We start from the raw sequence: 24,341 nt of genomic DNA on the forward strand, positions 1-24,341 counted from the left end.
ATTTTGTTCCCAAGTACTAGTTAATTCTACAGAGCTAATTCTCATAAACACTCTTGAAAATACAAACTGGAGCTGCTGTAAGCGCTGAGCTGGGTAACCAGAGAGGGACTTTGCCTTAAAAATGCAGCAGCTGGTTGGGAAATGGCCACGCTCTTCCATGGCTGTGGGCTCTGCAAGCATCGCTTGCCTGGCTGTGATCTGGGTGTGGAGGTTTCTGCTGAGGTTTTGGCAAGCTACAGATGTGCTAGAGAGATGCCGCGTGGGAGAGGGGAGTAGTGCAGATGCCCCAGGAAGGTCCGAGGTGTGCAAGGACCCTTGGTGTCCCCGATGGATGGTGCGGCGCTGCCACACTCACTACCCAGCTCCTACATAGTTACGACCTGCTGGTGTCCAGGGCTGGAGATGTCTTTTTTAGTTAAACAAACCCATTTCCACTGGAATGTGCTTTTGCATTTCTTACACAAATAATCGCTTTTCTTTGCTGAAGCAACTAGGCGGTGACGCATTGCAAAATGTCTTTTTCATGTTTTAGACGTATAACGGTCAGAATGAGAATAACGAAGACTATGAGATCCCTCCCATAACGCCTCCTAATCTCCCCGACCCTTCCCTCCTGCACTTGGTGGACCACGAAACTGGATATCACTCCCTGTGCCACAGCCTCCCTCCGAACAGCCTGATACCAGCATACCCCTACCAGAACATGGACCTGCCGGCCATCATGGTCTCCAACATGTTGAGTCAGGACGGGCATCTTCTCTCCAGCCAGCTACCCACGGTCAGTGACTTTCCCCTCTTACTACCTCTTGTTAGAGCCGCTCTGGGTGTCGTGTTAAGAGTTCAACTGAACACGGATGTTAACGATGAGATGTTGCACTGGGGGTGGGGAAGAACGGCCATGCAGCCCTGCCTTGCTGCACTGCTGCCCACCAAGGTCGGGGTGCGGTGGCAGATGCTGCAGTCACCCGCATGGCCATTGTCATGGTGGCAATTTCACGTTTCCAGTTTGGTGTCTTCCTGAGCCTTATTAACTGCTCAAGAGCAGGGGGGAAGGTGGTTTTCCTCTGGGTACGTAATATCCTCACTAAACCGAGCAAAGTGTGTGTGCTCCCACCCCATGGGAAGGGGACCAGCCAAAGCCCCTAGTTCATAGCCCCTACGCCCTACATCCTTTCCCCTGCTGGGAAAAGCCCCCAGCCTGCCACCCCTGTGTCCTGCTGCCTGGGTGGCCCCAGTGGCATCAGCAGGAGGGGCACGGATGCTCCACGACGGGAAAGCTGTCATATTGATTTCAAGGGGATCAAGATCCCTCTTGCACTTGCAAACTCAAGTTGCCTCTTGGCTCAAGGCGTGGCAAGGGGATACCTTGTGCGGTTTCAAATGACTCTTCTGTAGGGATAAATAAGGCAGGGGTAATGAAGTAAAGTGCAGCTCTGGGAGGAAACTTCAGGGCTAATTAGACCTTACGACGCTTCTGTATCAGCAGCACTGAGGAAAGGTTGTGACTTGATTTTGACAGTGGTATTGAATTAATACTGTTGCTGTTTAATAATATTTTCCTCTTTAGCAGATTTAGCCCTATGGTTAGTTTTCTACATTGTTTCTCTCTAAGATCATTGATTTTCATGGATGCTGTTGGAAGACATCAATATCAAACAGAGTTAATTTTGCTTAAATAGCATGCCTGCGAGTCTGCCACAGCACTAGCTGGAGAACATTTGGTGTTGATTGCTTGAATAGATAACAGTCTGAAAGGTACTGATATTTAAATATTTAAATGGGATATTATCTCTTAGTCTAGGAAAATCCCAAGGCTTGATGTGTCTCCAAGTTTCATTGTTGGTGTGTTTAAGAAAAATATCATGTTCTGCCCATCAATATTGAACACAGGCATATTTCTATGAAATTAAATATTACTTAGGCCTCTCTGTTAGCTTGTAGGTTCTTAGGTGATTAAAACATTCATTTCTGAGACAAAAAGAGTCCGTTTCAGATGAAATATTTTTCGCTGGTTTAATTTAAAGCACAGCCCCTTTGCCTGACCCCTATTTTCATAACACGATAATTTTATCCTGTGTTGATTGTCTCATTTTTGAGAGGTGATATTGCACTTATAAATCACTTTCTAAAATACCTAAAGAAACAAGAATAGTGGGATTTATTAAGCAGCTTCTGTACGTCTGAAATAATTTATTTTGGAGTAGTCCTTGGGAAATGTTCTCTTTCTTACTTTATGGTACTGTTTTACAAATGCAGCACCGTGACAATAAATCAGGACTGAGCCAGAGAAGATAAGAAAGGGGCTTAGTGGGCTGTAAACGTAGAATAGAGAGATTAAGATTTGTTTGCCCCTTACCACAAAAATAAAAAGTCCAGTGAACCCAGAATTTTCCAGCCAATAGTGAATTGAAACTGTTTAGTTTTGAGTGGAAACCCTTGGAGCTGCCATACATCTTCAGAGGTCCCAGCAGCAAAGGAAGTAGATCAGGGAGTGAAGTATGTTGCAATTTCAGGTCAAAATTAAATCCTGCTGTACCCTGTTGTCAAAGCCTTTTTTCCGTGCCATCAGACTTCTCCCACTGGAAGGCAACACCTTCTAGTCCCTGGGGTTTTTTTGGATGCCCTAATCGAGTCTTCCCCTTCTCCCGCACCAGGCCACGACGGCAGCATTCATCCCGTAGCACACATATAACTCCTGTTAGCATTAACGGAGGCAGCACGTGCACGTGAGAACACAGTAAAATCCCAGAGGCAGAGCAGGTTTTGAAACCCTTGGTTAATACCTCCTGCCCACGTGCCCGGCAAGCCGTGGCCTGCTCGGCGGTGGTCCTGTGAAGCCAGTCGTGCTTCAGGCATCGTTGCGGGGCACGCGGCGTGCTACAACCCTGCCCCAAAATCAACCACCCTCGGGTGGGTGTTTGCAGCAGAAAACTTCCAGATCAAGAAAAGGGCTTGTTTGCTAGCACTTCCAAAAAGAGGGCATTTATTGCCGTATGGGTCGTGGTGGGAAGCCAGCCTGGGAGCGAGCCTTGCCTGAGTGCTGCAGAGGAGGCATGCAGAGGGTTTGTCTGTCCCACGGCCGACGTTGCTCATGCAAACGCTGGAGCCCTGAGCCTCTCTCCTTGCTGCTGCTCTTTGCCGTAGTTCGTACGGGTTTTTGCATACGCAGCTATTTCCTGCCTTGGCTGCCATGTCTTTTGGTTTGAATACAGTCACAAATGACAAACAGTTCAAGGTAAAACGTTTAGACATTGGTTAGACTTTTCCTCTATAAAAGTATCTTCAGCCTTGGGATTTTTTAAAGGCATCCTCATGAAAAAATTTTGAGCTGCTTAAAATATGTAAGCTACAACCCACTGAGAGCTATGGGATCAGTATTTTCCTCTACAACTGAGACTGAGTAAGGAAAATACTGGAGCAGGTTGCTGTTGCCGTCTATGTGTCTCTTGTCCTGGGATGTCCCAGCTTCATCCTTAGACTGAATTAAGCCTCCCAGTGCCTCCGCAAGGGAGGAAGCTGCTGCTCCCATTATGCAGATGAATACCAAGTCAGAGCAGGTTTAAATCAGCGCAGAAATTCCCATGGCAGGCTGAGAGCTGGAGAGCGAAGGTGGATTTGCTGTGTGCCAGACCCTGCTCCTGGCTCCAGCCCGTCCCTGGGGTGTCAGGAGCTGGAGCCCTTCGTTCAAGCAAAGGAGCTGGACCCTGATAGGGGAAAACCAAAGCCACTGTCAGCCCTACATTTCCTTATCCCTTCAGCATTGTCACCCAGAGCACCCCCCACGCCCCTGACCCCTCTGCACGCTTCGCTCTGCCCCATGGACTGAGCCTACATTTACATAACGCGGCTCTTCACTGCTGGTGGCTCGATCACTTTATTTCCTTGCTATTATTTTTTTTCCCATCAGTTTTTCGGAGTCAAGGGAATTTGCAAACACTGAAGGTGGGATACAGGAAGCTGGAGAGAAGCAGGGATGGGTGGACAAGAGTAAGCAAAGAGATGGCAGAAGATGTGACGTTAGGAAGACCGATGGAGTGGGGTGCAGGGATGCTGGGGAGGAGGCAGGGCTGGCTCGTCTGGGGAAGGCATGTTATTTTCTGTGTTGGTGGGAAGAAAACCAGAAAATTCTTAATAGATTGGATTTTTTTTTTACAGTGGATATTTTTTTCTACTGTCCTTTCTATTGCTATGGGAAAAGAGGAAGGAAACAGGAGGAATGGCAGGAGGGAAAGAAAATAAGAGAGAGGTGATTTTCACTAAGAAATGGGAATATTTAGGAAAAAATAATCAGAGATGCAAAAAGATGTTTTCCTTGGAAAGAGAATGACTTTGCCCACTGTGAACATCCCAGCAGCATTATGGTGTGGGCAAGAGGCTGCTGAGCCCTCCGGGGGTCCGCAGAGAGACCTGCTGGGCTGGGGCCACACCGGGGCTGGGGCCTGGGGGCCGCGAGGACACGGGGGAAGCAGGGGAGGGAGCAGAGAAATGCTGTGAATCGTCGACGATCACTGGCAAGATGGGGTGCCCGCTGGGTTAAGGAGCTGCTGTGAATAAATGAGATTTCAGAAGGGGTTTGGCAGAACACATCTGACAGAATCAAAGGGTGATCAAGGTCGGAGCCCAAGAATCTCCAATGCAGCGCAAACATATTTCCATAAATATTAGATGGCAGCTGAGCAGGCTGGGGGTCTCTCTGCTTATCAGGTGGGGCAGTGCCCGGTAGCTGGGTGCTGCGCCGCGCTGGGGGGAGCCGGGAACCCCTGGTCAGGGGCACAGCGCTGCCCGGAGCCCCCCCCCGCCACTCGGAAACCCTGAAACTTTGTGCTCCTCCGAGCCTGGCTGGCAGACATTGCCACGCTGGGGCGTGTGAAAAGTCAGCCCGTTTTCCCACGGCACGTGTTGCGGGGCTACAGCCGCCCTGCTCCTTTCCTGCTCTGCCGCGTCCAGGTGAAATTAAGGCAGAGCCCTGTATTTTTGCACGGCGGAAGCATCGCTTTGGACATGTGGCAGCTGTTACGAGCAAACATTGGCTTTGTAGCAGGTATGTAGAGTTTGGTTGGAAAGGCTGACATTTATCCCCGTGTCTGTATCTGCCTGGTGCTTCTCACAGTGAGAGAACTTTGTGACTCTTTTAAAGGCACTAGCATTTCCTTGAGCCCAGTGGGATAACTTTTATCTGCTTGCAGCAAGCTGGAGCATCAGCTTGAGTGAAAAAAAGGCTGCAGCCACAGCTTGGAAGTTCTTTGTTTCAGTTCGTTGGGTGAAAACAGATTTTTGAAAAATATTAAAAATCACCAGTAATGAAAAGCACATTGGTGGTGTAAAACTCTCAATTTTCCAGTTACCTGTGGAACCTGTTTATGTAGAGGAGAAAGAGTAAATGGTAAATGGGGGCTGAATTGTTGTACCAAGGATGAGTGCAGCCCAGAAATTCCTGAAGAGTTGGTTGGTTAACTTTGCAACGTGAATAGCTGTTTCCCAACGCTACGGGGCTTTGCTGAAGGAAGGCAGTAAAACAGCGCAGCGGTATCCCACCTGCCTGTCTCCCATGTGGGAAATGTAAAGGAAAATAGCCCTTTCCCAGGGCTGGGGTGTGCAAGCCCAGGCTGTGGGGATGGCATAGGGCTCCAAGAACCATCCTCTCCCACCAGAAGACCTCGGGTGAGGTTTTTCTGCAAGCAGGTCACAGGACCAGCCCCCTGGCCCTCTCTCTTGGCTCCGCAGGTCTCTCCCCAGCACCCATCCTTCCCAAGACCGCTGCTCCCCGTCAAACACAGCAGCGTTTCTTATGTGCAGCCTAGGCCAGAGGCAGTGGGAATCACAGCAGTTTTCTCTGGATGGCCCAGGGTGCAGCCCTAGTCTCGGTGGGCAGCGACACGGCTGGACATGGCTGTACAGGGCCCACGAGTGTTAAAAGTTTTCCAATAGAGGATATAAGAAAGGAAATAATGAGGTGTTGGTACAAAAGCCAAGTAAGAATGCCAGTCTTTAATCTAAGTCATTGGAAATACATGATTCCAGTAGGGACTACAGCTTATGTGTTGTGGGTAAATACTTCCAATACATAAATATTTCAATAATTTTAAATCACTGGCTGTTAAAATAAGTTGTTTAAAGTAACCTATCTCCCAGTGCAACGTACATGCAGCAGTACCCTTTAGAGCGTGTTCACTCTTGTGGGAAGCAACTTTTAATAAATAAACAAACAAGCAGGAGCGGCCGTCGGGCAGTGCTCAGCCAGCGCCGTCAAACCGCAGGCTGGCAGTAGCAGAAACTTAGCAGAGTCCCCCATGTTTCAGTCCTGGGTAAGTGTGCGCCAGTAATTTTGTGTTGTGTGCTTTAGATTTTGACTAATTTGTCTTTCTACTTATTAATGGTTGAGTATTTAAAAACTAAACTCCCGGACATGAGCCCTTGGTGGAAAATAGTAATAATACAACCATACGTGAAGGGTTCTTTGTATTAAACAGAGCCCTGTTTGCAATTCCCTGCTAGTGTTTTTCTCAGAGGCAATAAATGAAAGAAATATGTCTTTTTAAATTTTATAAAACTCAGAAAAATGGTTTTAAACAGCTTTTCTTCACCTCCTATAATTATTTATTTTCAAACAGTCCTTCAGGGTAATGTTCCGTTTTCTTATTTCACACTCCTTTTTCTCATAAATGAACCATCACTTCAATAAATCATTATGAAAACAGAGACTAACACAAACCCTGAAAGGTTGAAAGATTTATGTAACACATTTATGTTTTCCATTTTCTCATTCTGGTACTCCACTGCTAAAGCTAAGCTAATAAAAGCTGCTATTAATATTTCTTGTTGCCTAGCAACCGCAGAGAGGGAGTAATAGCTTTAGCTAGAAAAATAGATGACCGATAAGGAAAAATTCAATTCTTTTATTATCTCAAGGGAAAATGGGCTTTTACTGGAACATTATGATGTACGAGTGTAAAGTTGAATACAAAGGATATTTTTTCAGTTGTTTTTCTATTTTTAATGAACGTTATTTTACCTTCGCAAACTCATTTAAGGCATTTGCCCCACCTACTTTCAAGCTTAATTTAGCAACACCCACACATGCTTCTGGCTTTAAGTATCTGTTGGCATTTTCATTTGAAAGCCCCCTTCCCTCCACACCTCCCCTGAGCTTTATCGCTTGGTCATAAAATTTCCCTCCAGGTCGGAACCTGGGAGACAAGATTCCCAATCAAAGAGAAAATTGTTCTTGTGTGTATTTAAAAACACGCTTTCTCAGAGGAAGGGGCGCGTTCTGATAGTTACTTTCTGAAGTTTTAGCTGTCGTGGCTGAGCTCTCTCTCTCCGGGAGAGCAGGAACGCTGCTGCTCCTGCCCGTGCTCTCAGAGCACCGGCTGCACGCTGGAGATGCAGGTGCAGAGCTGGTGCCTGCAGGCAGAAGTGTGAGTCCCTGTGGGAATACGGGTCCTTTCCTTCTGTGGGAGAGCTCCTCCCTGAGCTTCCCAGTCATCCCGAACACCAGGATGCAGAGCAGCAGCCCCTCTGTTCACACAGCTGATGCGGTTGCTTCTGAGCGGCCCCTGCCAAGCGCTGCCGGGAGAGAATCGGGGTGATGGAGTCACAGCTGGGTCCCAGCTCTGCGGTGCTCAGACAGCTGCAGAGCTTCCGAGGACTGGGCTGTGCATGAGAAGAGGGAACTGAGGGACCGAGCTCCTATCAGTGTGCTTGCGTGGTTGGTGCTTGGGTTCACCCACGGGCATCCCATTTCTGAGATACGGGAAAGTAAGGTGTCGTGCTACACTTTTCACACAAGTGAACCGTTGTGGTGGCTGAGAAGCAAAGCAGATGTGGGTTTTGCTCGGTAATGCAAGATTTACTCCCTGAACAAGGGAAAGGAAGAAGGCAAGGTGTCACCTTGGCTCTGGAAGAGGGTGACCTTCACATGCCAGGGTGGGCATCTTACATGGGAACCTGCCTTTTTTCCTGAAAACCTCTCAGAGCCGCCTCCCCACAAGAGAACTTCTCAGCAGCTGAGCTGGGCACAAGGAGAGGCTGCCAGGTTGCTTTTTCCGGTAGTTTGAAATCCTGTGAAGTCCCCTTACTTCAGGACGCCTCCTGCCTGCGCCTGGCCGGGGCTGTGCATGGAGGAGGGCCAGGGAGGAGCCGAGGAGGTGAGGAGGTGCTGCTGCTGCTGCTCGTAGGGAGACGGCCAGCGGGTTTTCTAGAAGTTATTTTCCAAAAGGCAGGTAGGTGCCCAAGCTGGGGAGGAGAACACTGCTCCTCTTCATGTCTTTGCGTACCTCTTCCCTGGTGCTTTTTGAAGTGGGTTTTCCCCTCTGCAGACAGTCTCCTCCTAACAGCTCTGAGAAAAGAGGCTTGACTGCGGCCTCCAAATTTTGTGGGTGGCTGAAGGGTCTGGCTGATGGTCAGCACCTCTCAGGCCCAGTTTCCCTTTGGCATATCTATATGGAGGTGGGCTCTGAGACCTGCAGTACGCACAAAGTACTTGGTGTTTCCCGGGAGGTAGCAAAGGTCTCGTGAGCTTTGCAGGCTTCTGCAGCCAGTGCCGGCTCCTTGCCCAGGGGGTCCTGCCTCAGTGTGACAAATTCCACCTGGCGCCTCTCAGAGGATGAGTCACATGGGATTACTGCAGCCTCTAGGAGGTCTCACCCTTAAGAGATTTTTCCATGATATCCACCTATAAATTACTTTTTCTCTATATTATTGCATCACTATGATGATGATTGTTATTATTATTACAGTTACATGCTGTTACAACTGTAACGTCATGTATATTATACATACCTGAGCCAGAGCCACAGGTGCTTGACACAGTGCAAAACCTACAGGGAGGAGATACCTTGAAGAACTTACTACCTACAGAAGCAAGACAGAAAAATAATATACAGGTGCAAAGCAATAGCCAGAGGTACACAGGAGATCTGAATCCTTTAAAACACAGTGCTCTTGCACCCACACTCCCTGTTCATCACACCCCTGATCTAGTTTTCTTCTTCCCCATCCGTCCTTCTTCATGCTGCTGCCACTGCTGTGCGCGCATGTCCACCCTTTCCTTTCTGCCCCATAACAAGGGGCTGTAGGAAAGCACTAACACGTGCTCCTACCTACAACGCTGCATCGTACCACGCTGGAAGGGTCTTGCACGGTAGGAGCCAACGTGCGTGTGTAAGTCTGCCTGCAGAAGTGTCTCTCTTGTCTGTGTCTCTTCTGGTTTCGTGCGGCAAACTGGGTCCTTATCTCCCCCTGCTCATCGCTTGGCCAGAAAGACAGCAGGCCCTATCCCACCGTGGTGTAACTTCTGCTTCCCATTAGCGGCATCTCTGCGCCACGTGGTGATGCAGTTGTGCTGCGCCTTTTAACTATTCCATAGAAATTTGTCCTCCTAATCTTTCCTTTCCTCTCCTTGAGCTGGTCACTGGGTTTCTGATAAGCCGGTGGCTCCGGGACGGTCCCACTAGTTAAAGAGTCACCTTATCAGCCATAAAATAACCATGCCATAGTCACGGGGAGGGTGCACATGTTCTCCCCAGAACATATGTCAACTGAGTGTTTGCACTGTGCTGTACGTTGCCGGCCGTTAAGCGTTTGCGAAACGATTTGGTTTGCTTTTATAGCAATTTAAAATATTACCCGTTGCATTTAAGTTTGCATTTAAGCAAACTTCTTTGGAACAATAATCATCAGTGCTATAAATACGCAGTGTGTGTGACGCCAACGAGGAGGCTCGCTGTGAACAGCATGTATGTATTAGTAGTGTAATTAAAATATCAATTACACCGTGTTGACAGTTTGCCAAATAACTGGCTTTTGTGCATGGTAAACTTAATCACTCCAAAGTCTGCTCACAAGATCTGATGCAATCTTGATGCCAAACTAGTACAACATAAAAACAGCATTTGCTAAAGCACAGCTTCGATATTGCTTTGCGTAATGGTGCTGCACTCCATAGCTGGTATCATGTTCTGAAAATTATCTTTTAATGTACAATTTGTATTGCTGAGAAATGTCACTTACTTTGCAGAACGTCTCGCCAACATAAAACCTAAGATTTATTCCTGTCATTTTTTGTCTCCTCTGCCATGTTGATAATAAGAAGTCTGCTTTATGTGTGTAATGCTCATGTCGGTTTTGAAATTCGGGGTTTCATAAAAGACAGTAGTATAAATAAAACATGATATAAATTAAAAATATAGTGGAAAATAAAATCTGTGAATTACAGTAGCAGATAAGATTAACACGGCATGAAGGAGGTTTTCGGAACAATATCGAATAACTGGAGTAAATATGTTCAAGGTATGGGGTGGATCTTTTTTAGGAACTGATTCTGATCTTAAGATGGGTTTGTCTCTAGTACGCAGACATGCGATGGATGCCTGTTACTTAGCCGGTTTTAACCCTGCCGACTCAAGTGGCGAACTCCTGCGGGATGACATTTCTTCCCCTTCTTACCATACAACCCCACTTCAGCAGTTTTTCTGGGTGAGGTTAAAAACGCATTCTGCCGATGTCAAAAAATCCAGCAAATGATAATATGAAACCTCCATGTTTTGAAAAAATGAACTAGAGATTTGGAAGAGAGTTTCTCTGGAGTCCGGGATGTGGCTTTGGGGAAAGAGTGCCCTGGCATGGCCAATTCCCCATCTCCTCACGGAGGATTTGTCACCGTGGCCCCAGGGACAGTGCCTGTATGGGCTTTCCCCAGCAGCCCAGGCTCTGGCATACTTGTGGGACCATCTCTGCCATCTCCTTCCCTCCTGTCACAATTTGTAGAAATGTAGGAAATTACGTCAGAAGTTAGCATGAGAAAAGCTAAAAAGATTGACCAGTCAGCTGACAGAAAGGGTCAGAATTACCCTTGCCCATGCAGATTTATTCAGGGCATTACAAAGTGTCTTTGCCTTTGATTGTAGCTTGAGGTAAACCTTGTCAGACCGTCTTTGCTCAAAGGTTGGTGGTCTTTGGCACAAAGGTTTTAGGTCCTGTTTGGACCTTCTGATGACCCCGACCCCTTTGAAAACGGTAAGTAAAGTTAATGCTAATGTGCTTCCAGGGACTCTCTGCTAACCAAGACCTGCGCTTCCCTGGTGATGGGGGCTATACGTGTGTAGCAGCACTGCAAAAGGTTCATGTGAGAGCTGCAGTTTCTTCCAGCTTCCTTTGCCTCTTACTGGATGTGTTCAATCCTCTTGCAGCTGGTCAACCAGAATCTGCTTCCACCCTCCCCAAAATACTGTCTTCGTGCCTTATTTTGTGCACGTGGGTCAATGGTGCAAGTTACGTGAGAACTTACGCGGGCCTTTGGTCACGCGTGGGAAAGCAGACTAATTTCCAGGCAGCAACAATTGCGCGTGGCTCTGTGCCTTGCCCTGTGTCCCGTTCCTGCTCGCTGCTCGTCGCTTGTCAGCGTCGGGGTGCCAAACGAAGCTGAGCTTTCATTGCCACCTCTCTGGAGTGATAGTAATGGTCTAAGGTGGGGAAGCTCGCTTCGCCAAAGAGACAGAGCCCCCTCCCTCCTGCCCCTCGCTTGGTCTCCTTTCCGTCCGGTGCGATGCTCCCCTCTTTGCGACGGGCGCTTGTTTCCATGGGAATAACGAGGAGATGTGATGGCTGTGGGTCTGTGCCATACAGAGGAGCCTCCGAAGGACAAGTGAAGGCTTTTAATTTGCGTCATAACCTCTGCTGCACTGTCAAGTCTTCATGCTCCCACGTGTGTTTACACCCCACACTGTAATGCCACATAAAGTCTTTTTCGAAGTACATCAGACAGCTGTAAATAGAATAGGTTTTGCCAGTTCTAACCAGCAGCAACTTGGATGCAGGAAAAACTGTGTGCTGTCAGTTATCCCACCGAATTAGCATGTCTGGCAACTCTTTACCATCCATCTTGCACATTTTGATCAATGTTGCAGCCCGTCTTTAATTGCCCTTATCCCTTAGATCAATCATATTTATCTCTTAGCTGTCATTTGCCTCCTCTTTGCATGTTACCAGGTTGCATTAACCTGCTCCAGCAATTACTCATCGCCCTGGATTTCCCTTGCTGACAAGGAGGGTCCGTGCGACTTAGAGGCTCGTTTCCAATCAGCACACGTGCTGCGTTACATGGCCTTCGTTCAGTCCCCTTTCCAGAAGTTTCGTACTCAAATGGCCCTGCGGTGGCTGGTTTCGGAGGCAGAGCCGGTGCCATCCCCACAGCTCGGCTGCTGCCAGCACATGCCTGGGGCAGGAGAGCACAAAAGGATGGAAATTTCCACGGCTTTTGTTTCAGCTGTTGAGGTTGTGATGACTGTTCACTGCTGTAGGTGTGTGCACGTTGAGTAAGTCTTTTTTTATTATTTAAATGGAAGCCATTTTTAGAGGCAAATAACAGAAAGTGCTTACAATAAAAATAATAGGCTGTAAGGGCTTTGTTATGCAATGAGGAGATCAAAGAGCTACATCAGCCACTCAGCCGATCACTCGGAGTGAAGGGAGAAATGGTTTCTAATTGGTAGGTAAGCTTTCCTCAGCTGATAAATATAAATGGTAATCCTAGCCTTTTCAGAGGAGTTTTCTCCTGCTGGTGGACTCGGTGGGGTTTGCTGTCAGTGTGAGTGATGGTGGAGAGCAAGGAAGAACACAAACATGAATCTTGAGTCAGATTTCCCTTTCTTCAACAAACGCCCCCAAATCTCCACCTGCATTTTATCCGTGGGGTGGGGGTGGACCTGGATAGGTCCAGCTGCCAAATTCAATCCCTCCCAGAAGACCAAAAGTGTTGAACCTCTGAAGCCCACCCCGAAAAACGCAGCTCCCCGCAGTCCTCTCCTCTGCCTAGTGGAACAGGCTGAAACACTTTACATCCCCATAGCCCAGAAAAATCAAAGTTACCATTTAAATGACGAATGCTACTTGAATCCTGCCTCTGTGAAGAGATGTGGGATGCAATGTCAAGAGAAATTATAATGATTGCTACAGATGCAGCTTGTCACAGAAAGAGAAAAATGTTTCTGCATCTGATGCGTGGCAGCGAGCCAGTTGGTAATGTTATATGTCCGAGTGTTTCACTTCGGCTCTGCCGGCTGGAAAGCATTCCTTAATGCTCTGCATGGCTGTTATATTTGTCTCCCAGCTCTGCAGAATCCCATTAGGAACCTTCCGTTTACACCATGGAAATTGTTTGGTCTCTCCGAACGGCTGCACGAGGGAGGGAGAAGTGTATTGCTGCAATTCTTCAACATCCGCAGAAATTGCCAGTGTTATACTTCTCACTTATCTCTCTTGCAGTGGGCATTTCTCATTATGGATCGAGATGTCCTGTAACCTGCAGTAGGCAGCTGTTAAACACAATGGTGCGGGCAGAGGGAGCAGGATCTGCTCCCTTCCCCTCCAGCCGCCGGCAATGCAGCACCCAAGGCAGGCACCCAGCAGAGGCACTGATGTTATTTTGTCTGAAGCCTGCTGCTTTTGTGTTGGTTATTGCTTTGGAGTTGGAGTCCAAAGGCAGATACCTCGTGGCCAACACGGGCAGCCCCATGGTGGGCATGATGCCCTTGCAGCCTGGGGCTGCACTGGGCACGGTTCCCCCCACTGACCGATCCCCCTCCCATCTGGTTTCTGCAGCAATCGGCAGCAGAGCAAGTGGAGATCACTGGGGAACTGGCAAGCTGGGAAGAGCATGCCTTCTCCTTGCATGAAGTGGATGAATCTGGGGTGATTTGAGGTGTTGTAGCAAGAAAAGGAAATAGCAGAGAGTGGGGTTAGTCAGGCAATGGCTGTCCTGACCCAGGATGTTTTCTGTAGAGAAGCAGCACGTTTTGCTAGTTTCTCCCATTCTTTATTATGTTGTTGTCTGGTTAACAGGAAAAAAAGCAGTAATTAAAGACCCATGCACATCCTGAATTGTGGGAGCCTCACGGTTTTGTTGTTGCTCTGGATGCTATGTTGGTTGTGCTTTTTTATTAACAATGCTGGATGTAGGCGGTGAGGAATAAAATTTGAGGGTGACACGAAGAGATTGGACATATTTGGGACAGGAGAAAGGGAATTCAGAGAGATTTAAGCATAGGAGGGAAATGGACTGCAGTGTTGCTAAGGCAGTTTGTTCTGTGTTGATAAATGTGAATTAGTGCATGCTGGGGAGAAGAATATTCACTACTCGTAAAGCCTGTAACGTTCTAAATTAAATTCCAGAAAGCACAAAGGCTGCTCCCAAAAAAAACCCTGTGCAGGGACAAGGTGTTAGAAGGCAAGAGAAATTCATGGGGGATTTTTGGAGAGTTGTATACAGCGTACAGTGATGGTCAGTGCTGAGACAGTACACTGTCTCAGGCAAGAAAGAGAAGGTAAAAAAAAAGAGGCTCAGAGAATAGAAACAGAAATTATCCTGGGCCTGAAAGGTTCCTCTGCAATGGTAGATGGTAAGTTTAAGAAGGAGTTGAATAAAATAACAGAAACTATAAAAGTGCATAGAACAAACAAGCCAGAGCAGCTAGGTCAGGAATATCCCTTAACAGGGAAACTTCACAGAAACTGCAATTTGGAAGTTCAGAGCAATAAAAGGGAATGCTTTTTTCCACACAGGCCAGGACAAACTCTGGGACTCTGCCCCAGAAAAGTGAAAATGAAAACACCAAAAAGATATTCTTAAATGGTGATGGAGATAACAAAAAGATGGAGAGCTGCTCCAGAAAACGTTAAAATGCACGTTGGTGGCGAGGAGGTGGTAGCTGTTACATGTAATATCTCCAAAGCTAATTTCCAACGGGAATTAGTCTGAAGCTCAGGAGCGCCAGGTCCCACCTCCCCAGTGTCATGGCTCGTTTGGGGTAAAGGGTGTGCAATCAGGCCATGTTTGCTTTGGGCTACTGGTAACACTTCACACCTACTGATTTTGCCATAGCCCACTGTTAAAAAAAAATGACCGAATCGTTACTGACTCTGCTGTCCTTGCAACGTGAGCCAGGTCTGTGTGGTTTCCCTCTGCATCCAAAGCCTCTTTACCTTGGCAGAGTAAGGGTAGAGATTTGGGCACATTCCGAAATCAAACCTCGTAGCATTAATAAGTTCTTATTACTTGAAATATTTTTAATGTGTCTCATCAGCATCATTTTCTCTAACGCAAAGAGAAGGCCCGCCGCGTTGCTCTTTTCCAGTCCGTACTAATGCCAGCCCATTGGGATAGACCAGGCTTTGCAGGCCGCGTCTTTGAAGGTGTAGTTCTCATGTGCACGTGGTTTGCATGTGCAGGAATGGTCTCTGGAAGAGCCGAGCCCCAGTTGTTAACACAGTGCAGGTTTCATGTTCTTAGTGCAAAACATCCATCTGGCATTGCCAATCCACCTGCTGTACCGCAGAAGGTTTCTGCCCAGTGCTGGAGACAATCCTGTGCACAGCTCCAATTTTCTCACTAGTTGGGCTTTTTCATGGCATGTTTCCAGTTCTATATCAGTTTTCTATGTCTGTCCTAGAGACTCTCTGATTATTTCAGCCTGTGTTTTTTAGCTACAGTCTACAGACAGTTAGCCATCTGCTTAGCATTAATCTGAAGGAGGAGATGGCATGCTTACCTGCAGTAAAATCACTTTCCTTTCAGGATGAGTCCTGTTAACTTGCACAATCATGTTGAGCTGAACTTAGGACGTCCAGTTCTGGCAAGAGAGGAAAAGAGGTGAAAATGGGATAGCTAGGACACATTCCCTTCCAAGCTGCCCCTTGCAAAACCCAAAGCTGGTATCAGCAAATGAAGTTGAGTTCTTGCTTTGATTTCTACGTCTTGGCAGGCATGGTGAGATAGTAAGTACCTGCCTTCTCACCCAGCATGTCGGGGCAGGTCACTGCTCAGCCTCCACAGCCACCTGGTTTTGATTTGGTTAGTAATACTGGCCAAGTTCTGTCTTTTGGGAAATCCATTCCTTTTTGACCTTATGTTTCATGTAGGATTTGTGGGTACCAGAGCCTAGCTCCCCTTGCAGCTGTCCCCTAAGAACATGCATTTGGGTTCATTTTTCCTATAACAGGGCTGAAGGTACAATCAGGCCTCTCTGAGGGACATGAGAAATGTCCAGAAATGACCCACACTGTGGAGCTCAGAGATGGTCTTGGCATTGAGCTGGAGCAGAATTGGCTTTATGGCCCTAGAAGTGACTACAGGGCTCTCACTGGGGTGTCTTAGATGCCAGGCAGCTACAACTGAAGAAGCAGTTTAATTTTAATACATCTGCACTGCAGAATGAAGGACGGAAAGATCTGTACTGTTGGGTCCCCCTATTGCCTCCATTCCATCATCTCGTTGAGAGGACAAAGCACTTCTTTCTCTGCTTTGTCCTCTTGCAAGGGGTCCTTCTTCTTCAGCGGCTCTCCTTTGCTGGCAGAAATTCAGCCCCTCCGTGGCGGTCAGTAGATGCTCTACAGCATTTACAGAACATCAAAGCAAGAGATGCCCTAAGAATGAAATCCAAGCAGTAGAGGCTAAGACAGAAAGACAAAGGATTTTTAATCGTTCCACAAAAGCAAAGATTGAACTGGTGGAGTCCTGGTTGCACTAGGGACCCGTACAGACTGCGTCAGGGATCTGCAACCCAGCCCACCCGGGGTACGGCTGATTTTGAACACCCTTCTTTCATAATTCAGCATCTGTGCCTCTGCCATGCTGTTTTACAAGGCAGATATCCAATTCCTGAAGGGATGGAAGCCAAAGTTCAGCATTGAGTATTATGCCCTGATGAGGGTACTGTGTGAACGCCAAGTGGAAGAGCAATACCAGTGCTGATTTACGGGGTGTGTGCATGGGTGGCTAAGCAGCACGGGCCCGCAAACATTTCCTCTGCTAACCCGGTGGATGTTCGTTTTGCAGTAAACATCTGTAACATTACGCTGGTTGTGGAAGGGACTCTCGTGGAACAGTACAAGGTCCAGCAAGCGGGACTTTTACAAGTAGTTTTTCTCTGGCTTTCACAGTCACAGAGCATTGATGAAACGTGACCTGATAGAGCGTCTCTGATGTGAATTTCCAAAGAATTGGAGGGGGAAAAGCCTGAATCTGCTAGGATCACACAGAGCTGCATTCCCAAGCTCCTTCCCTGAGCAAGGAATGGTTTGCACGACCATGCCTGTATGCGCTGCTGTTGTGTACTGACAACTTCAGGTCTGCACAGGAAAACTTTTGTCTGTGGCAATCTTGCCTTTTGATTTTAGGCTTTGGATCTCATGACTTAAAAATTCAGGACTAAATCAGGGCCCCTTTGAAAATTTGGATTTCCTGATCCATAACGGTTGATCGGAGCGGGAATTATTCCGAGTGACAGCTTGCTTCATTCCCTTTTGCTTTGCTTTCTCGCTGAAGTAGAAAAGTCATATACAGTACAATGAATTTAGTGCAGTCAGCAACAATTCAGCCATGCTGATTTATTTGAGCCATTCACCGAGAAGTACTGCACTTCTCTGGAAGTGCTAGTGCCCATGAATTTCATGTTGATTTTTACTGTTGCCCATGAATGGTCAAAGGTTTTAGTTATTACAACCAGATTTTTTGCTCTCATGTCCTCTGGGTGATGCTGAACTCTGTTATTCAGTTGTCCTTGGAGGATGTGTGCACGGAATTGGAGCTGCCCCTCCAGCTGGAGGTCACTGTGAGGAGTCAGGAGTGGGGTTCTTGCAATAATTTTAGATCATGTTCCATTGTATTTACATTTTTGCAGTGTTTGTGTTGTGGGGGAAGTTGGCCATATGATTACAATAAATAGGTATAAGGAAGCAGCCAGTAACATTTTTAACACCCAATCAATCACTTAGCACACTCTAATGCCATGTACACCATGAATAATAATAACTGGACTTCAGTTATATCTTACATTAAAGGTTCACTGGGGAAAAATTAGACGAGTAACTACAATTATGGCTGTAGCAGGATGGGTCCTTTGTAGTACATAATCTACAGTAATTTAAAAAACATGGATCATTAAAATCAATACATATTGCAACCAGACTTTATGAGCTTCGTTCCCCCTTACACGAAGACGTGTCAGTCCTGACAAAAGCTGAGAGCCGAAGTTATGGAAAACATCATTAGCTGAAGGAAGCTTGGGCTTACTATTTCCTCCAGGAAAACTTCTCCTCGTTCACTTCTTTCTTCTATTGTCACTGAGTAGAAATGCAGGTATTTAACACAAGCAGAGTGGACTTCTCAGCCACTTTGAATTTGGCATGAAGATGGCATGGCCAACAGTGCTGCTAAGTGGACAAGGCTTGAGCATGTGTCTCATTGACAGGATTGTGAGGCTTGGCTCCGTGAGCCCTTTCCTTTGGCGCCGGTGCTGTGATACGTGTTTTCTGGGGAACGGGAAGCTGGTCCTGCAGGATGGTGCTTTGATCAGCCAGGAAACATCAGGAGTCCGAGGCACCTGAAACAGGGCAGCACGGAGCAGCAAGTACCTTTGAGGTCTGCAGGGTTGGTGTTACTGAGGGAGGACATTGCCTTTGAGCTGACTGCTGTCAGCCTGCATACTACATCCAGACAGCCCACCATGGGGAAAACTGAGGGCACCCAGTCGTAGTACAAATAGACATTTAGGTGACTTCAAAGCCGAAAAGACCAAGAACATGGAGATAGAGAAGGACAAATCTCCCCTGATGGAGATTGGACCAGAGGTACTGAGTATAGACAGCTCCCTTATTGCCGGAGGGTCTGACAAGGGAGTTGTGAAAAGTCCTTGGGAGACAGTCGCTTACAGAGCCCTCAGAAAAAAAAATTGTTTATGAAAAAACAGATTTTCCAGCTGAAGCCAAGAATAAGATTGCCAAGCGCAGGTCAGTGTCAGCATTGAGTCATGAGCATGAAAAATACTAAGCATTGAATCTGGACATTTTGTTAAAAATATTGCAAATGCTGAAAATGCCTACATCGATAAGCCAGCTTTGTGGAGTGATAACCAGGGTGGGAGTCACTCATCAGGCCTGAATTAGTCACCTGGGTTTCTTTGACAGTGAAGAGGCTCTTCTGGAGTGTGATTCATTGGACTTGTCTGAAATACCTACCTTGGGATGGAACAAATGTCTCTGTAGGGACTCAGGAAGGACTGGACACCCAGCTCAGATGCATTAGTCCACATTTTAGGTGCCTGTGTTTGTATAAATGTTAATCTTTCCAGCTATTCAGCAGAAAGGAACAGTTGCATGTTGAAAGTGAAGGGTAATAAAATAATTCACACTCTGTCTCTGCAACACACTGAAGAGACATTAGCAGACGTGAACATGACAAGGAGCAGGTAAAGTGAGGAGATCCTGTTGTGGGCAACCAGTCCTGGTCCTCAGTGGGCAGGCACCGATGCTGTGGGATGAGCAGTGGCTGAAATGCAGAAGGGAAGGGTTGGGGGGATAGGGGATAGCCACCATTTGCAACCTCTTCACCCAATACACGAGAAAGGAACATGGCAGCACTCCTGCTGGTATCATGGGAAGGGATATTCCTTGGTGTATCATCCCCCTGCAAACATTGACTGCAAAGGCAAAGCAACAGGATAAGACCCTTCCCATCAAGGGAAGTTTCTTGTCTTCAGCTTGTGTTCCTGAAGCGCTGAGGCAGCTAGGTGCCTACTCTGCACCATGGTACTGCAGCTCAGCCCTGGCTGGTTTAGCCACATAGAGCTGTGTGTTCACGGGGTGATGGTAACCTCTGGTGACATACAAACGGGAGCTATGAATATACGCAGCGTGTATCCTGCCCTCTGGGACAGTCAGTTTTACCAAGGAATTTAGAAGAGTGGCAGAACATCCTAGCAGATGGCATCACCGACGTCAGTACGTCCAGTCATGTGTAACCGTGGGGGAAATAAGGGGTGTCTTGAGCTTTGCATCAATGCCAGGGAGCAAGAAATTTAAAAGGAAGCGTTGGCACTTGCCCACAAAATCTGGGGGTTGGCCAAAATGGCAAGAACCAAATTCTTCCACAGGTTAAGAGCGTCTTTCCCACTTTCTCCTACGTCTGCAATCTGCCAAATTTCACTCTCTCAATGAACCATCCACCCTGCCTCTGCAGATTGTGCTAATGGTGCGGAGGCAGCCCCGGGAGCCATTGCTCTCACAAGGTCCCTGAGGTGAGGAGGTCCTGCAGGAGCAAAAGGGGACACCAGTAATGATCCATCCCAGTTAGAGTACTGGATACCGGGATCTACACGGTGCAGTTCCTCAGGCCTTCAGGGAGAAGGCGCTTCGAGCTGAACAGGGTGAAGTGGCAGTTTCCAGTTTATGTGAATGCAGATTGCAGGGTTGGGTGAATTTATGGCAGAGTTTGTAGGAGCTCAGCCAACTCCCCCCTTCTCAGAGGGGCAGAACGGGCCCTGGAACTGGGAGCATAAAGGAAAGCGTGTCTGAATCACGCATTGACATCACCGGGAGCACTGCAGCTCTCCGACTCACGTCAGAGCTGAATTGATATGGTTACAGGAGACTGCGTGGCTTTTAGTATTCTGGGAGAGCTGCTACAGTGGCAGAAAAAATTATTCATGGACCAAAAAAAGAAAGGCATTAGCAGTACAAAGTGTCATGATTGTCTCTGTTCTACCGCAAGGTTGAAACGAGATGCCAGCTGCGGTACATGAGAAATAGCTGGAAGAAACACCAACAAAAATGCGCTGATTATTCTTGAAAGACCCTTGCAATTCAAGCCAAGGTATCACTTACTAATTTATGGGGAAGTACAACGGGTGCACCATCCTCCGCTGACTCACAGGCGGCGGATCTGGAACAAGAGGCATCACAACAGAAGAGCGTAACAGTCGCATGCTTTATGTCACTGGAAATAAAGCTCGAGGTGAACAGAGGAACTGCCAGCAACAAAGCCATAATTAAGAGATGCCAAACCAGCTTTTTGTCCTAGAGGGGGCACAAAAAGGGAATACAAAGTTCACGGAGGAGACAGCGGTTCCTGCCGTGCACACAGGGGAATAGAGGAGGGAATAATCTTCCCCATGAGGAATCAAATTCAGATATCAACAAGAAAATGCCAGCTGAATGTTGAGTCCTGTGGTGGAAGCATATTGTTAAAAAAGGAGCAGGTACAAAATTACCTTAATGCCTTAAAATCTTTTACCAGAATCTGTTCAATGTTGAGTGTTAAGTAGGTGAGTATTGCCAATGAAGCCATGGGTGGTTAGGAGTAGTCCACTCTCTCCACTGGCAGAAGAAAGTAAATGTATATAAAATACTTCTAGGTGTTGGCTGGAGCTACTGTGAATGCCTTTCGGGGTTATGAAACTCCGAATAGATTGCTATAGGAGAAGCATGATCGGAAGTTACTTTCTAAGGGATGTGACATCCTTCAAATGACCCCAAGCCAGCTAAAAGGTGTTGACACAGTAATAACTTTATCATAATGTTGTTTCATTAAACTTCTGCACATTTGAAGTTGTTCGCTCAGCTGATCCATTTGTAATTAGTGTTTAAACATTTTGTGAATATTCATTAGCTTTGCCCCCAGGAGGGGCCGAGGGCTCTCGGGAGTGAGCTGCGAGCGGATGGGGAGCCCTCGGCCCAGCCCTCCCGGCAGTGTTACACGTGCCTCAGGACACGAGCCGCTCTGTGGTCACATCAGCAATCAGCAAAATCTCCTCCTGGGATAAACTGCTTGGCCTTTGGTCTTTTCGGTCATCTACTTGCTTATAAGATTACCCCATGCAACAGAGGGACGGTGATATTATCCCCCAAGTAAGCAGGAGGGTTTTGTCATGTATGTGAGAATGGCTGGGTGTTTCTCAAAAAAAAAAAAAAAATCCCTGTTTTTCTGGAAATAAAGCAATGCCTGCAAAAGCTGTTATTTCTCACCCGGCAGCTCCGATCTGTGCGGGTGAAAGTCAGCGCCCGCAAGGGTGTATTTGAGTACTAGGGATTTCCCTGAGCCTTACCGCATTGCTGGGAATACTTCGCAGCCCTGTGCGACGGTGAAGCTCTGCTACCTTCGGTCTCATGTCACCGGCCCTGTTTGCAGGGGCGGCAGTTGGGCGCGGGGGAATATTTTAATTTCTGAACTAAGCCAGTGTTATGTGGTGCGGCTGAAAAGCCACAGATGCAGAGTCCCACAATGCTGTTTTTACAGTCTCTTCTCAGAGTGGGGCCTTGCCTTTAAATGAAAAAATCAGTCTTAAAATAGAAACCCACACTGAATTATACAGCCACTTGATAATTATTTTTTAGTGCTGCTGCTAAAAATGCCCCATTAAAAGACTGTAAGTCACTGCAGAGTGCCATCAGGCTACCACACATGGGGATTTTATTTCCAGCTGCATTTTATTTCCTGATTTTGGCGGGCCAAAGTCTTGAGATCAGAGAGTAAATATTTACATCTATCTCTACTAATTTCTATATCTCCCTCTTCTGTGCGGTGGGAGCAGAGCACGTTGTGGGTGGCAGACAGGTCGGCGGCCGTCGCCGGGGTCTGGGGGGTGCGGGCGGACAGTGACTCGGGGCACCCCGAGGGTGTCACCCGGGGACCTGCTGGGGCAGTTTGGAAAGCTGGGGTACCAAAGCCATGATGTGGGTAAATGTGCCAGGCTTTGCAAACGTGCCAGGCCGTGTGTTCAGAGGCAAACAGGAGGGAAAGGGTATCCTCCCGATATTAATTATGACTTTTGAAGCTTTGCCTAATTACATCGTCTCTCTTAAGACAATGACACAAATATTTATGAGTGGGACTTTTTATTCTCATTGTAATCAGTGACATAAATAGGTAACACCTTTATAAAGACTTAATAAAAATGTGTCAACACAGGCTGGAGCACAAACTATCGAGCAGTGTGCAGTAAAACATTCCAGTGTTTATTGTATTAATTGAATATTCATGAGATGCCAATTTAAATTACAGTTCACAACTGTTGCTGTGTCTAATGAATAATTTAAACAAGTGTGGCCAAAGAGATTTCAACGCTGCATTAGCAAACTGCAAGGGATTAAGCAACAGAGAATTTATAATTAGCTTTGTATATCCTATAATAAATTCATTGGAAAGATGGTTTTAATTATCCCACACGTTAATTCAGAATTCAGTGCATTAATTTTCCATTGAAAAGTAACCCTTTCTACCCAGATAGTGTATTTGTCTCTTCTACGTCTTCTGCACCTCAGGAACGGGAAGTTGAAAGTGTGGAACGGCCTGACCTTTGCAAACCTTGTCCATCGTGACACAGCATTTATATCTGCCCACCTCCGCTCTGGAGTAATCGCTTTTTTGCATTTCCAGCTGGGGAAGCTGGGACAAGTGAGATCAAATCCCTTCCTACAAGTCTGGATCCCAGGATCCTGCTGTAGCTTCTATGTGCTACGGCACGTCCTCTTCAATACACTTCTGGCTACTTGGGAAATAGCGTCTGTTCCTGGGAAGCGAGTCTGTGAAAGCGATAATAGCTTTTGGTAGTCGTCTCCTATAAGCAGCTTTTTTTTTAGTTTGTAAATAACAGTCTAAACCCTAAAGTTCAAGCTGAGATTGCTGCAAATTTTTTGAGCAGAACAGGAATATTTTTTCTCTGTTTGGCATGTTTGTGAAGTGCTTTTTCTGTGGGAGACAGGCCCCTTTGCTTATAGCAACAGGGGCTGCACAGCCCCCTGCTCGCCCCTCTAGGGCGAGGAGGGCAGCCCCTTGCCAGGGTGCACGTAGGGGCTGGGGCTGCGCTGAGCTGTCATGGCTTTACCCACCCTGGCTTCCAGTGGTAAAAAGGGGCTAGCAATGTCTTCAAGAGCAGGAAAAGCTGAGGTCCTCATCAGTTGTGAGGCCCCCATGGAGATGCCAGGCCCCTCAGGTGGATGAACATTGTCTGTGCTTTCCCCTCTGCCTGCTTCCCCTAACCGCCTGTCCTTGCCATGCCGTTCGGCTGTAAAGCCCGTTTGTACGTGTAGGGACAGCCATGGCTCTTGAAGAACCTGAACGCTTGCCCTGAATCTCTCTGGACAGAGAAAAACCTGGGAAGTATTCCAGGGAACGCAAATCCTTACACCTACGTGAAGCTGCCCATGCTCAAAGCTTGGCTGGGAAACTCAGAAGGTGTCTTTCGGTGTGCGCAGGGGAGGAAAGCACTTCCTTTCCAGGTGGTTTTGTTTAATTCCAGGTCAGCAGGTTAATGAGATGTCTGGGATATGCAATTTGATCTGGAATGTAAACATTTGCTTGGCATGCGTCCTTGATGTCTGATCAGATGGAAATGCAAATGCAGCGCTGAGCGTGGCATGCCATCCAAAATGTTTCGGTGACACAATGTGTAAGACGAAATAACGATCACTTTTTTAAAGAGCCTAATTGAAATGTTTTCCATTGCCTTTGAGTCCTGCCATATCTATCAAATCAACAGCTTGGCACCAAGGGTAACATGCCTGATACTGAG

At 47.1% G+C, this 24,341-nt stretch overlaps 1 protein-coding gene across 2 annotated transcripts in view; it reads left to right on the plus strand.

Moving 5' to 3' along the window:
• Positions 1–24,341, plus strand: part of TOX2 (TOX high mobility group box family member 2) — a 152,877-nt gene that overhangs the window by 90,232 nt on the left and 38,304 nt on the right. For both annotated transcript variants that reach the window (XM_064465801.1, XM_064465800.1), the window contains exon 3: positions 533–778. In XM_064465801.1, the coding sequence (XP_064321871.1) occupies positions 533–778 (246 nt within the window). The remainder of the gene's footprint in view (positions 1–532; positions 779–24,341) is intronic.

Source organism: Phalacrocorax carbo, chromosome 14 (genome assembly GCF_963921805.1).
Source record: "Phalacrocorax carbo chromosome 14, bPhaCar2.1, whole genome shotgun sequence".
NCBI classification, from domain to species: domain Eukaryota; kingdom Metazoa; phylum Chordata; class Aves; order Suliformes; family Phalacrocoracidae; genus Phalacrocorax; species Phalacrocorax carbo.